Genomic DNA, 15,148 nt, shown 5'->3' with positions numbered 1-15,148 from the left:
TCAGCTTTACTGAGCATGTAAATACAACTTTCATATTATATAATTATTATTTTTTAAATATAATTATTTTTCTTTTTTAAAAACTATTTGATTATTCATTCTCCGCTTCATGTTATGATACATATGTGCATTCACATCGTCAGCATAGGGTTAGGAATGTACCCTCATTAAAGTTGATAATGTGTAAAAGAATTTATCCTCATCATTACTGCATGCACAATCACTTCACAGGTTTTATCAACTGAATTGGACAATTTGCATCCACCTATCAATGTTTTATTGGAAAAAAAAGGTGGTTGTGAGTAGGACACTTTTGCCTGAAAAATATATGAACTGAATTGCGTTTCTTTTGTACACACCTGTGTTCGCAGCTAATTAAATTGCCATACCAGGTATTTTATTACTTTTGGATGTGTTAGTAACACCTGTTCTGAAAATATATTTGTGTTTACAGAACAGCAGGGTGTATCGTTCCCCTCTGGTGTAGATGATCAGATTGAATTTTCAACAGTAAATACAGAACACTTTTATTTAGGCAGTCTGCAATTTCTTTGTCTCTTTCACCATATCCACCTCCTTCAGCTTTTAGTCTTACTATTGCTTTTTTTTTCTTCCAATAATGTATCTAAAGAATATATGGACACCTTATTTTACTGTTGGTGTCTTCAGTTTGCGTTCTAGCACATTTTATTATGTGTTCAGTCTCTTTTTGACTAGCTTTATATGTTTTTCATCCTCCTCTGTCTATATTTCTTAGGTGTACTTGTAACAACTAACACTTCCTTGGAGAAACATATTTGCTTTCTCCTCTTTTAGCTTTACTAACATCTGCCAGAATATTCCTTTGCATTTAATAGTGCATTTTTCAGTTTATTCCACCTATCCATTCCCACTCAGTCAAAAATTGATATAAATGATTTCTTATGAGTATAGTCAGCCCTTTAACAAAAACTTTCTATAAACTCTGATCCTTGCTTCTGTTAGAGGGATCCAGTGAGAAGTGTAGTAGAAAATGATTGCTTGTCAGCAGCTTTTAATTGCAAAGCTCTCTTCCATTTTAAAATTTTGCTGCAGATCACCGACAAAAACATGGATGACATATGACCAGCTGCCCTCAACACCTCACATTTCTTTGTAACAAAAGCTACCCTTACGCCCCACCCAGTCCAAGCTCCCTTCTATTCTAGTCCTGATCTGTCCCCCTGTTTCCTGGGGTCCGGATTGTTAATGTGAACACTGTGATATTTATTTCTGTGTCACTGCTCCTAAATCTTCATGGACCCTGGTTTTTCACAGGAAGGGCTGCTTACATCTTGCAAGTGGATGTTCATGGGCTAGATCCCACTATCAATCTAAGGTAAGTGGGTGCTCAAAGAAGCTCCTACTCTGCCTGTATCTAGCACAGGGGCTGCTGGATGAATAGCTGTGCCTTCAGGTATTTAAAAAACACTGTGCATTTAAGCTAGTATTTCAACAAGTGATTGTTATATCTCTGTTTACTCCTTGGCATCAGAGCAGAAAACTAATAAATGTACCATTTATAAAAAAAACAAAAACAAAAACAACAAAAAAAAAGCAGTGAATTCCAAGAATAGTCTCCCTGCAGAGTTATGCATTCAACACTTGTAGAGCCAGCATCTGCAATGGGCCGTGCATGCGCAGTTAAGTATAGCAGTGATGTCAAAGAACTACAACTCTCAGCAACCCAGAGTTATGCAGAAGTGGTGCAGAGCGGGAAACAGGAAGAGGAATGCTTGGAAGAAGGAGGGTGGAGCTTGAGAACAGAGAGAGGAGCAAGTGTGAGCCGGGCGGAGAGACAGGAGACAGGCAGAGAGGGAGGAATTGAGCTGGTGACTGATGCACCAGGGAGTGAGAGAAGGAGATCCGAGGAGAAAGTGAGGAAAGAGAACAAGAGACCATTTGGTGAGAAGTCTCCCTCTAGTATTGCAGATTCACTCTACGTTATCCAACAAAGATACTGCTGAATATGATTAAGGTGGAGGCACTACGCAGAAGATATTATGGTGAAGATTTCTATTTGGTGAAAATAAACACACTTCTTCCCAAAGACACTCTGGGGATAGGGGTGTTACACACTGAATTCTCCAAGAACTCAAAGACCAGTTATTAGTAGTGCTTGGGATTTTCAAGCAGGTAACATCAGTAGCCGACACGATTACAAAATGCGCATTATTTGATGAAACACTGTTGAAAAAAAAATTAGCCAATACCGTTCCATGAGCAATGGTCAAGTAACAATTCTTGACTGAGCATTTTCTCTTCTGCCAAACCTTCCGAAGCCTGAAATTAGAGGAATACATTTATATATGCATTCAGCACTAACAGATATTAGTATACCCATTTGAAAAAAATATGTATTTTGTATAATAACAGTATGCAATGTATTCGCTTCAAATGATCATTTAATTTTGATTAAATTTTGGTTTAACAGAAACCCATTAAGCCTCATCTGACCCACAGGAGCTTGTTTTTCAGTGTCAAATTAAAATTTACATATGTAAGTATCAACAAATCTATTTATTGTGCAACCCGTGGTCTAAATTTCAAATACAGTCTCCAATCTTGGAACTCTTGATCATTACAAATTACTCTTTATATCCATAGTGCAACAGAGGCCCATTTACCAACTACAATTCCCAGCATGCCCTGCCCTTGCCCATCTTCCCAGGAGAGGAAACAGAGGAGAACATTTCTTCATAGTGAGGTAAACTTTTGCCACATACAAATCTAATGATTCCGCCAATGCTATGTGTGTGATTAACATGACAACTGGGAGAATTAATATATGTGTCACTTTCACAGATACACCAGTGCTAATTTCAAGTGATTAACACCGTAATTAATTGTGATTTATCCTAGACTCTTTTTCAGAATCGTTAGACCAACTAGCAAACAATGGAGAAGTGATCAGAGCGCTAGACCCCAAGTTCTACAGACATCTCCATACTCCCCTTTTGTCTAGACTAGGGTATCAGACCTACAATGGGTTAACCTACTGCAGGATTGTCTAGTTAACACTGTCTGGATATTTCTTAATATATAGTGAACTATATCTTGGGAATAGGGAGGGTCTCCAGAACAAGCCTGCCACTTAAAGATGTACAGTTATTTCCTTTTCAGCTACATTAAAACAGACATAAAATAAATACTCTTCCTGTAAGGCATACCCATCACTCTTCTTGTACAGGTAGCCATGTTTTTCAGTGCCATACTGCATGTTTCCTTGTAACTGATGCATGTTGTACACCAGCTGCTTACTGATGGAATCCTGTGGAAAATAACACAACTATTAATTAATTGATTGGATTAAACATTGCTGGGGATTCATGCACCAAAAAACTCTTCCGAATGTAAAGAAGGGACAAAATTACAACCCGTGCACTCTACGTGTATATTATCCATACGTTTTAAAATACATACTTTCATTTACAATATATATTCCCCTCCTAGTACCTTTATATACACTCACTTATTGAATGTATTTATCTAGCCCTGTGGCAGCAATATGCCTAGCTGCCTACAAAGATCACATGTTGGGAAACGACTTGAAAGGAAACAAAACCACTACTGTTGCTGGTACATGACTAGAACAAACACTTTAAATATGAATGAATTACATGCATTGACAGAACTTGTCAATGGGGAGATTTGTTTTACTGTTACGAGCAAGACATATACCTTACAAAACTTCTGGTGCACATGCAAACTGTATAAACCCAATTTGGCAACAATCCACCCTATGTAAACTGATTGGCTGGAATTTCAAGAATTTTGTTTCAATATGGAGCACACTTGATGAGCACCAATCTTGGTTTTGAATTGATGTGCTTGGATGGTCCACCAAGTGCAGACCTGCTCTCCATGTTTGGGAGATGCCACCACAACCTAGAAGTACATGTAAGTAATATGCAGAGAGGTGGAAAGATGCTTAGGTACAATGTACACAAGGGGAAATGTCAAATCAAAGACCAACCTCCCAACTCCAACTAATAACACCCATTTATTAAAATAACATCCTCCTTCTAAAATAGTACTTGGTTTAGCCAAATTTATGGATTAAATTAAATCAAGAGTGAGAGAAAATGGGGACTAATTTTGTTAAATTTGACTTCTACATTAGATATTTTTCAAAGTACATCAGAAATGTACTGCTCCACTGGAAAAACAAAGAGGCACTAAACAGGTCTCACTTAAAGTATAGAATGAGACTGGAAGATCGCCAACTTGGGACTAGTGCAAAATTAAAATGCTTTTACTGAGTAGACATGTTCTTTCCCCTCAAACACACAGCAAAGAAAACATTGACCCTCTAAACCTCTTAAAGTCAAAATGTTGCTCTGCAAAAGGAAATGTTGTGTCTCCGCAAACCGAGGTGCATTAGCTCACAGTACTGTGCCAGGAACGCTCTCATCCCACCCAACTCTTGTCCTCATCCTATGGAAATGTTGTCTCCTCTACATATGCTGCCATCCTACACCAAATACTCATGAACCGTGGTAGTAATCTAGGAAAGTTTAGGCAAACAGAGGCACACAGCGGGTCTAAACAAGGCCACCAAGAAGAATTTCGGAAAATCTTGGGGCCCCTTCCATAGCTGCCAAACGGGTGTGTGCCCACACCAGGTAGCTGGCTCCTCCCACTGCAAAGGCAGGCCAGGGCCGCGGTACTTTGTACCATACCACCCCCCTTTCTTGACGCCCATGGATCCAAAGCATAAATTTGCACTTCTAACTCATTTCTTGTGAAAATAAATACTGCATTCAATAGAACTGCGTTTGTGCCTCTAAATTTCCACCAAAGTAAATGGGTTTGTGGTGCAAGCAGGGCCGGATTAACCATAGGGCTAACTGGGCTTCAGCCCAGGGGCCTATGGCATCCAGGGGGTCCTTGAAAGTGCTCAGCAGCAGTATTGATCGGTCGGGGGCGCCCCCAGCCCGATCAGTGCTGCTGAGCACTTTCACTGCAGTACTTCCCCGGCGCGCTGTAGTCTCCTTACTGAGGAGATCTCGTGAGTCTCACTCTCACGAGATCTCTTCAGTAAAGAGTGTACAGCGCGCCGGAGAAGGAGGTAAGTGCCAGGGCGGGGGGGGGGGGGGGGGGGAGGTTGTGCGGGCAGCTCGGATCACGGGGGGGTCCCTCACGGGGGAATGGAGGCCTCCTTAGCCCAGGGGCCTCCATTCCCTTAATCCGGCACTGGGTGCAAGATGACACCGTTGCAGTCTTTGAGCTACAAATGAGGCAACACCAAGCAGTATTTTATCAGAACAATTTATTTTATTATTAAATCAAAGGGGTGATTTTAAAATGGTAAGAGGTTGTGACTTTGAGCAGGCAGCTCATGTAAAAGTATATAGTCACATCAGATTTTTCCACCTCCTGGCAAACCTACTGTTGATGCATCTTTACAACCTAAAGCGATTTCCAGGGTGCTTTGCACTTGATATCTAATGTGTGAAGGTGAAAGGTACATTTTAACGCCTCTATTTAATCCATTCCTAAGGTGGCCATACAAGGTCAGATCTAGTTGGTCGACATGTTTATTAACGACCATATAAGTTGCAGATTTACCCACAAACATTGTAGTCAAATTGGTCACATATTTGGCCGTTCGCGATAAAGCTAACAGACCAGATAGGACATGGCTGCATTGGACTTCCCTCTTGCAGGCAGCTGATGGCGCCAGAAATCAGTGATGTGTGTTCACGGAGAACTGGATTTTCCATCCTGTCCCAACAATTAAAATTCTATTAGATCTGATTTTTATTGGACCTGATTGTCTTCAGGTGATACATGCTACGATGTGACTCTAATTTGGTGATATTATTTATTACTGTCAAAGTTAGGCACAATTTAGCAGAACATTATATATATATATATATATATATATATATATATATATATATATATATATATATATATATATATATATATATATATATATATATATATATATATATATTATATATAAAACAGTGACAGTATGAAATGAAGTCACAGACAGGTGTTCTGTATAAAAGACAGGTGGAACTTCCTCTACAACATGACATTGATGGCTGACAAACCCAAACCACTGAAAACATATGCTTGCTAATTAATCTGTCAGACCCACTCTTTTGCACGAATATACAATAACAAATTGCTCTTCCAATTTATAATAGCCATTAGTGTTAACGGCATACTAAATGACCCGTTAATGTACTGTTTTCATGTAGCCCTTGTAAAAGTAATTAGTTTTCTGAAGGCTGCTTTGCCTATTTTAATTTGTGAAAAAATAATTTGTACCAATTATGTATTTGTCACAAGTAATCAGAGTAAAAATTCTCATTTTTTGTTTTATTGCTAAAGTAGCTTAAAGTGAATAAAAAAAAAATGAAAATAAAAAGATAATCTATGTACATATAAGTTTATACACGCATATGCATATACATACATGTACACCAATCAGCCCTAACATTAACACCACCTGCCTAATATTGTTTAGGTCCCGCTCATGCTGCCAAAACAGCTCTAACCCGTCAAGGCATGGACTCCACAAGATCTCTGAAGGTGTTCTATGGTATCTGGCACCAAGAGGTTTGCAGCAGTTCCTTTAAGTGTTGTACGTTGCATACTTGTGTATAATTATATATATATATATATATATATCACACATACACACACACATACAAATACACACATGCATATTTAAACACACATACATATCCTTATATATACACACACAAACATATGCATATACATACATGTATATATATGTACATACATATATATATATACACACATGCGTTTACAGCTCCCGTTTATGTAAAACAGTACTGCCTCAAATCATTTTAAAAGATCACCATGGCAGCTCCCAGACAGCAAACACTTAAGAGACATTTATGAACACTGGTGTACAGGAAATGGATGTGTTGAAAGCAAAATATCCTTCATGAAAATTCCCAACAGAGTAAGCTTATCTAAATCTATTTTAAAGCACGTCTTATACTTTTTAAAGCATGAATAGATTACAAAATATAGGTTTTAGGATATGTGTTTTAATTTTATTTTGGTTATAGCTATAATGCACTTAGACTAACACACAGGTGCCAAAGCAGTGATTTTTATAGTATAACAGGAACTCAAGATAACGAATGTTAGTATAATTTAATGGTTCTCATTAATGGACACTTCAATGTTAATGGTTTATATGCCTCAGATCCTTAATAAATAATCTATTGATTCCCTGGAGAATACACCCCAATAAGAATTTGTTTATGTTTTTTTATTTCAAGACATTGAAAACAAGACCATGTCTAGCATGTAAATTCATAACATACAACATAAAGAGCATTTTTAAACAGTGCAAACAAGTATGTGATACATCCACTTTGTCTTGATTTATGATTTAACGAAATTATAGGTCAACAGAAATATAATTTCTAGAATTATATATAAATCATAAAGACCAAGTATGGGCCCTACACTTGGTTAAATTTGTCTCTTTTGTTATGAATGCAGTGGGTCATTTTTTCTAGCTATGAATCAAATCTTATTTTTAAATTATATGACTTGAAGGTCTTAGCATCTGTTTCCCAAAATTCACTACTGACCACCTGACAGCTTGGAGGACCTAAATTATTCATTGATTAGAATTTGTAGATAGGCACAAGACAAAGGGACTGAGTAGAACAGTCCTGATACTTTGCAGAACAATAGTTTGCAGTTATGTGACCTAATTTTTTTTAAAAAAATTCTGACCAGAAGACAAAGATCATTATCAGCAAATGTGAAACAATAGTTATCCCTTTGACCACAACCTCAGCAGCAAAGGCGAGAGGTCAAAGGGAAGATTTATATTCTCCCATATGGGAGTTAAAGAGGCAGGGTAATTGGTGAGATTAACCCAATAAGAAGTTTTATATTTACTTTATACAAATTATACAACAGCTCCAATTATAGAAATAAAAAGAGACTGCTATAAAAAAAAAGAAAACCGCCAGCCACCTAATGGATGAATTATGAACATGACTCCCATGCTTCCCAGATTTTCCTAGACTGTCCTTTTTTGGCAACTGGAAATCTGTAACTCATATACGAGGACTAGTAGGAATATAATCCTATAACTGTATTAAGCACATAAAAGGCAAAGCAAATTGTATACTATCTAATATCCTTTTTTCTGTTTTAGAGTTATGGGAGGCCTAATCACACAGAAGTAGAAGGCTTTAAACTACCAAGCAACAAAGAACCTCTCAGACATGGGAGCACCACTGTCTAGCGAAGTGCAGGTAATGTTTGCCCACTTTTGGAGAACATAGACCCTGACCCTTCTTTTATATGGAATGGTAGATGATACCATACATTCTACAGCATGTCCATAATTGATCAATAATCCCCGTTAATAACATTCCCCATATTTTACAACATCCTCCTGGGTGAAAAATAGGTCAGTTAATATAATATAATACACACACACACACACACACACACACCAAAACAACGGCGAAAAGCCAAAGAAATGTTGTAATCCAGATTATTTCTGCGATTGGAGGGAGAATATTGACCTTTTCTACAAATACGTAGAGATCTTGGAAAATGTCAACTTCTTATATTTACGAATGAAATGGCATAGAGAGGAGAAATGAAATAAAAATCAATTAACTTACTCTTCTGAGCTTTGGAAAGCAAATGGGGGAAGAAGAACATAGAGAAGAATATTAGAAAATACATTTGCTTTGTAGTGCACGGTGCATAGTAAATTGAAATATAAAATGACATGTCTAATGTTTTATTTAAAATGTAAATAATAGTACAAACTTGTTCCCTGAATTGGCATATAGCGGCTTATATTTCTTATCATGCTCAGTATACAGCATTAGCATGTATACATGCTGCATAGACAAATCGAGGGGGGTTTCCTAGTACCTGGAAACCCCCCTCCAAGCTTGAGGCACTGTATAATTGAGCTGGCTGGACCCTGCTCCCGTTTCACACCATTCTGCTTGAAAAGGGAGAGCTGCGTCACCTAACAGTAGTCCACGCAGTATTGTCCATGTATATTATGGGGATAGGAAGAGTTGGAGAGCAGCCAAGCACTGTCTAAAATTATAGCCACGGCCCCTATGCATGCTGGTCATGCTCATTGGCGGCGTGGTGTGGAAACCCCCCCTCTACGAATTTTGTGTTTGCCCCTGTGCTGTGATAAAGAGCAACAGTCTCCCCATGCAGTCTATGAACTGCCTATAGAGTTATCATGTAGAGTGACTACAGAGAGAGATATGTGGATTCCAACTCGTCTTCTCCTGGAGGCTACAGAACTCAATGTCACTGCAATCAGGTGCTTGGGAATAAGGTGAAAACAGGTGTGAATCCCTTTGAGGTCTATTGCATCACGGTGGCTTAATGGTTAGCACTTCTGCCTCACAGCACTGGGGCCATGAGTTTGATTCCCAACCATGGTCTTATCTGTGTGGAGTTTGTATGTTCTCCCTGTGTTTGCTCCTGGTGCTCCAGTTTCCTCCCACACTCCAAAAACATACTGGTAGAATAAATAAATGTTGATGATAAATATGCAGGGCAGACTGCATTTTCTCTTATAGTCCAGATAAAGATGGCCTATATCTACACAAGCGAGAGCGCAGTGTGCCCAGCATATAGCTATAGACTGCAACTGACTATTACTTTCCTAAAAGATGAAATTAATGAGGTGCACAAAATAGAGCAGTCAGTCATATGTCAGATTCAATGACTAGGTGACATGAATTATAAAATGGAAAATAACAGCCTTAGATTAATACCAATAGAATGGAACACGGAGTAAATTGAGTGACTTCTACAATTCATTTTATCCAGTCAGCTTTGCATTAGGCGATTGTGCGTTTGAATTTTGAAGTTTAGTACCAAGGTTAAAATGTGCACTGTCAACAAAAATGTCATTCATAAAAAACATATTATAATACAATAACCAACAACAGTAATAGTAAGCACAAAAAACCCCTAAGCAAAAATTATGGTTAAGGATTTCTAAGGGCTCTCAAGCCACCAAATCCGGTTCACTTTCCAGGAATATTGTTACCAAAATACTAATATTAAAAGGAAAATAAAGGTTTAAGATTTAGATACTACTTTTTATGTGCATTTATCCCTGTGTTTTTCTGTAAAATGTGTATATGTTTTAGTATGCCAATTTCTTTACACCCATATTTCGATTTCCTGAAATATTTTTTGTGCCCTGTAATGTTACAAAATAACATGTCAACTTGCTTTATCTTTATTTTATTTATTTGCAATTGCTTTATCTATAGGCCCACTCACTGTATCTCTACAACAGCAGTAAAGTTTCAATTAGTTAAATCTCTGTTATCACTTAAGGGGTCTACCCCTAATTTTCTAAAGGTGCCCACAATTATCACCGATTCTGATCCTTGCGGCTAGTTGCTTTGTCTCCCCATGTCACAGACGTTAAATAGGACGCTGTAATATCACCTGCACCGGGAAACTGCCTGGGTCTGCACAATGCTGTATAACATAGTATGCACTATTTACAAACAAATAATAAACAAGCTTGTAGGACTTTTGTGGAATTATGTCTGTCCAAGGGAAACAAAAGCAAAAATTCTCACTTATGAAATCTGAAAAATATAATTGTGACATAGACTTGTACAAATGTGAATGTTCGTACATTTTGACGTGGTGCCATTAGCTATTTCAGTGCATTAACTTAATGAGCTTTGCCATGTCTCGCAACAGCACTTAGGAGCTTAGGAAAATTAGGAAAACAAAGATCATTAATGCGGTTCCATTTTTGACGTATAAAGGTCTTTCGCGCAGAACAATCTTGTTTCCCATAATGATACAAAAACATTTGTCACGTCTTCCAACAAGTAAAGTGGATAAAGAGGGGCACATAAAGGAGTGGGAAACCCCCAGTTGCATAGTAATATTTATGGCAATGAGGCCTAGGGACTCAGCAGCAGGTTGTGCTCGTCTTAAGAGGTTGTGTAGACCTGATCGGCTCACATTGTACCTTGGGGTGACCTCTTCTACCACGTATATGTCCTGCTGCTGCTATGGCCTACTCATTTAATAAAAATGAGAACACACACCCTGGCAAACAAATATAAGGGATCATCAAACAAAACGTACGATACACAAACACAATAAAATACATATTAATATGCAATGAGTAAATATAATATTGAATTTAAATGACCAGACACTTTTGGAATTTATAAAAAGTATACCCCTAGATTGGACCCAGAGGTTGGACAATTGGAAAGAAAAACTTGTCTCTGAAATGGGCATTGGAAGGAATGCTATAGGAAAATTAATGGATAATACTACAAACATGGATGATCTTTACCTCTTTTGGTTCGACCTGCAGTGTAGGTTTGAGTAGATCCCGCAGAGAACACAGCTGCTTCTTCTCCTCCTCCTGTCTGCTCTTGATCTGTCATTAACACACAAAAAGGACAATATTAGTGACGTGGGCTCTCTGTGTGGGAAAGGTCATTGACTTTTTTTTTTTTTTTTAATAATCATGCAAGTCAATCATTATTCTCTTGAATGTTAAAATGAGCTTCATGCCCACGGACTAACAGGCATCTCTCCCACCTCTCAAACATGTGACCTACCCAAAAACATCCGAGTCATCAATCCCCTGGAGGGACAGTTCTCAGAAAAGGATTACAGGTTACACAATTTACCACATAGGATTAGACAATTTACCAATGCCTACTGTGGGCCTGAATTAGAATAGGCTGGCATTTAGTGGCACAAATGTAAGTGTAAGCTTACAACTGCAAAACTGTGGCTTAATGTGTATTTTGAGCGCCACTTATTTTAAGATAACGGGCCTTATTCTTGGCATCACTCTACGACGGAGGAACCCCACAGTGCACATCTCCAGCATCATTGACAACAGTCCCAATTTAGGTTAGATGCTGAATAATTTACCCAAGGCAATTAGGCTTTCCTGAATTGTTTTCTCCTTTGACCCTGTTGCCTACCCTCCATTCTCTTCTGGAAAAAATGTTGTAATCTCTCAGTCTTTAAAAATTACTCACCCTAAAAGTACTGCATTAAATGTTATTCTTTCCCCAAAACCCTTCTGAATGTTAGGGATTTTTTTGTTATAATGGGCTCCACTGAGCCTTCCACTATTCAGGGATTTACAGTATGTACCTAATCACCTACCTGAACTTCAGAACATTAACTATAAGCTCATACTGAAATGTTTAAACTTGAGACGGCATTAAATCATGGCTTAGGAGAATGTACGCTACTAAATTGATGCTCTTACCTAAATTACTGTATGTAATTAGAACCCTCGCTACCTCTTTGGTGGCAGCAGAATTCTATAAAATTAATTAATATTGCTGTTTGTATGCCTCAGATCTCTAGAAACATCTCTGTATACAGAAAACTACTGGTGGACAATTTCTACCCCACTTGCCCCTCTTATTACGAAACAGCGCAACTCAATCGAAGGCACCTCTTAACATATATAATATAATTTAGCTTTCTCTTAAATATTTACCAGCCTTGCCATCAAATCCTTTTTATTCCTTCAGTCTCTGAAAGTTTTGTCTATTTAAACAGGAGTTAGCACCCGTTTCTCCCTTTGTAGGGAATCCCAATTCATACCCTAGATTTCCCTCAGGAAGGTGCAACAATGGATAGATAACAATTTGACTAATGTTTACGACTTGACCTGTGGTGTGTGTGTGTATGTTGAACAGTGTGGGTTTGCGCCCTGTATGTGGTTTCTTCACCATGTATATGTCGGACAGTGTGGTTTCTTCACCATGTATATGTCGGACAGTGTGGTTTCTTCACCATGTATATGTCGGACAGTGTGGTTTCTTCACCATGTATATGTCGGACAGTGTGGTTTCTTCACCATGTATATGTCGGACAGTGTGGTTTCTTCACCATGTATATGTCGGACAGTGTGGTTTCTTCACCATGTATATGTCGGACAGTGTGGTTTCTTCACCATGTATATGTCGGACAGTGTGGTTTCTTCACCATGTATATGTCGGACAGTGTGGTTTCTTCACCATGTATATGTCGGACAGTGTGGTTTCTTCACCATGTATATGTCGGACAGTGTGGTTTCTTCACCATGTATATGTCGGACAGTGTGGTTTCTTCACCATGTATATGTCGGACAGTGTGGTTTCTTCACCATGTATATGTCGGACAGTGTGAGTTTGCACCATTTTCTTTACAGAGCGTGCTGGGAGTTAGAACGAGTTTTTAAGACATACTGGAAGTGGAATTTCAAGAATATCTCTCCCCCAATATTAGCTGTCAATATATGATCATCTAGCCAAACTTTCAACATCCACCATCATACCCAATCTTTCCCCTTTGATATCGACGCTGCAGTAAAAATTTACTTTTTTGACATGGTGGAGTTGCATAAAAGTATTTCACCTCCAAATAGATGCATTTAAACTATGAATTACACTTATGGGCAACACTATCCAACTAAACATATGGGCCACGCTAGTCAGTCTACCCATTCAGCTTTCAAAGTCCACTGACAGGTTTGTCTCTCTTTAACTGTACATCACCCACTGCTGCCTAGTGAGGCACTAGAACACCCCCTGCTCCCCAATGTCAGAAACGGAGATAACATTTCAGCTGTACTGAATGAGATGTAGGCCAGTTGGCCTGAATTTGTACTGTATATATGCTTTACAATATTAATCATCGCCCAATTTCACATGTAAGTATGTACATATTAGGAGGAGCACCCTTATAAAAAAAAAATTAGAAAATACGTGTGATAAAGCAGGGCTTTTAAACAAAAAATGCAATAGAATTTGAAATCTGTAATCCTTATTTATAGCCTAGATTGTACAAGGATTCCTAATCCAGTAAAAATATACAAGATGTGTGACGCAATCCCAAAGGACCAAGTATGCTCAGACCCCTGGTGGTAGAGGTATGCATGACCAGCGTGAATAAGGCAAAGTAGGGGCCTAGCTCTTTGTGAATGAACCCCAACATCTCTGTCTTATCAGATGAACAGATTATCAATTGAAAACTATAAATACAGAGTCAATCTGGTGTTGTGTTTATGAAAGGCACACAATAAAATCCAAGCTTTATATTTCATGATGAGAATGTGGAAAAACTCTGAATGGCAAGTAAAAAAAAATATTTGATTTTTGTAGCTCAACATAAAGAATATGGGACTATAATCTCATATAGAAACTACTACATAACTTGGTAAGGCCACCAACATATCTGTATAATAAGCAATACGTGTGTGTATATATAAATAGAAAATGATATAAGGTGACTAAGGCATGTGCAAAAGAATAATGCGGAACCCTGTTGTCTTCGCCTCTTTGTGGCTGAAACGGAATCCTTTGGACCTTGATCAGCAGCTATTTAATGATCTACAATTGCTTGTTCAGCAATGAGGCCTAGTTTAACCTGCAGGTCCGATCCCTGTTCTGGTGTCTTGACAATGTGTGTCCGGGACTCATGGGGGACAATCATTGGAACAGGAATTCCCATCTGATACCATGATTGTAGAGCATTTTTGTTACATTTATCAGTTCTCTTCATCTCCTCCAGGTGCTGGGAGCAAGGTCTTGGAAAAAAAAAAAAGAGCAGGTCTGATCCTTTATATGTGATTTTCCTGGCATTTGGGCCTGTGAGCGCAGTCTACGAAGGAGCAGTCCCTCAGCATATAAAAAAAAGGGTCATCCGGGTCCACAGATTTAGGTACATTTTTGATCCTTATATTTGTTAAAAGGCAGAGAATAAGACTGAACATGAGCAGCCGACCACCGCATCACGTGACCTCCTGTGCACAGGTAGCATACCATAGGAGACTGCGTGCTCTGCCTCCTCTGATGGGCATATGGGGAGATTTTAGGGACATGTGGGGAGGTCTGAGGGGTATGTGGTGGCATTTTGTGGCAAGAAGGGCCTGAGGGAATATTATGGGGTTTTGCAGCAATTGGGAGGTCTAAGTGGCTTGTGTTAAATTTTATAAGTAAGTCAGAGGCATGTGTGAGCAATTTAGTTTGAGTGATATGGATATGCCAGGGTCATTCCCCATTATTGAATCATACAACCCATGAAGTACATCAGGTTGCCCGTCAGTGATCTCTATGCTCTTCCA

At 38.5% G+C, this 15,148-nt stretch overlaps 1 protein-coding gene across 1 annotated transcript in view; it reads right to left on the bottom strand.

The window, feature by feature from the left end:
- LOC142094899 (arf-GAP with SH3 domain, ANK repeat and PH domain-containing protein 1-like) overlaps positions 1-15,148 on the bottom strand; it is a 111,450-nt gene that overhangs the window by 23,483 nt on the left and 72,819 nt on the right. Inside the window, exons 9-11 of the mRNA XM_075177505.1 lie at positions 11,363-11,449; positions 3,189-3,289; positions 2,232-2,301 (exon numbers count right to left, since the gene is read on the bottom strand). Coding sequence (XP_075033606.1) covers positions 2,232-2,301; positions 3,189-3,289; positions 11,363-11,449 — 258 coding nt within the window. The remainder of the gene's footprint in view (positions 1-2,231; positions 2,302-3,188; positions 3,290-11,362; positions 11,450-15,148) is intronic.

Source organism: Mixophyes fleayi, chromosome 6, assembly GCF_038048845.1.
Source record: "Mixophyes fleayi isolate aMixFle1 chromosome 6, aMixFle1.hap1, whole genome shotgun sequence".
NCBI classification, from domain to species: domain Eukaryota; kingdom Metazoa; phylum Chordata; class Amphibia; order Anura; family Limnodynastidae; genus Mixophyes; species Mixophyes fleayi.
Note: the sequence above shows the minus strand (reverse complement) of the source record. Positions and strands in the feature narration are given on the sequence as shown.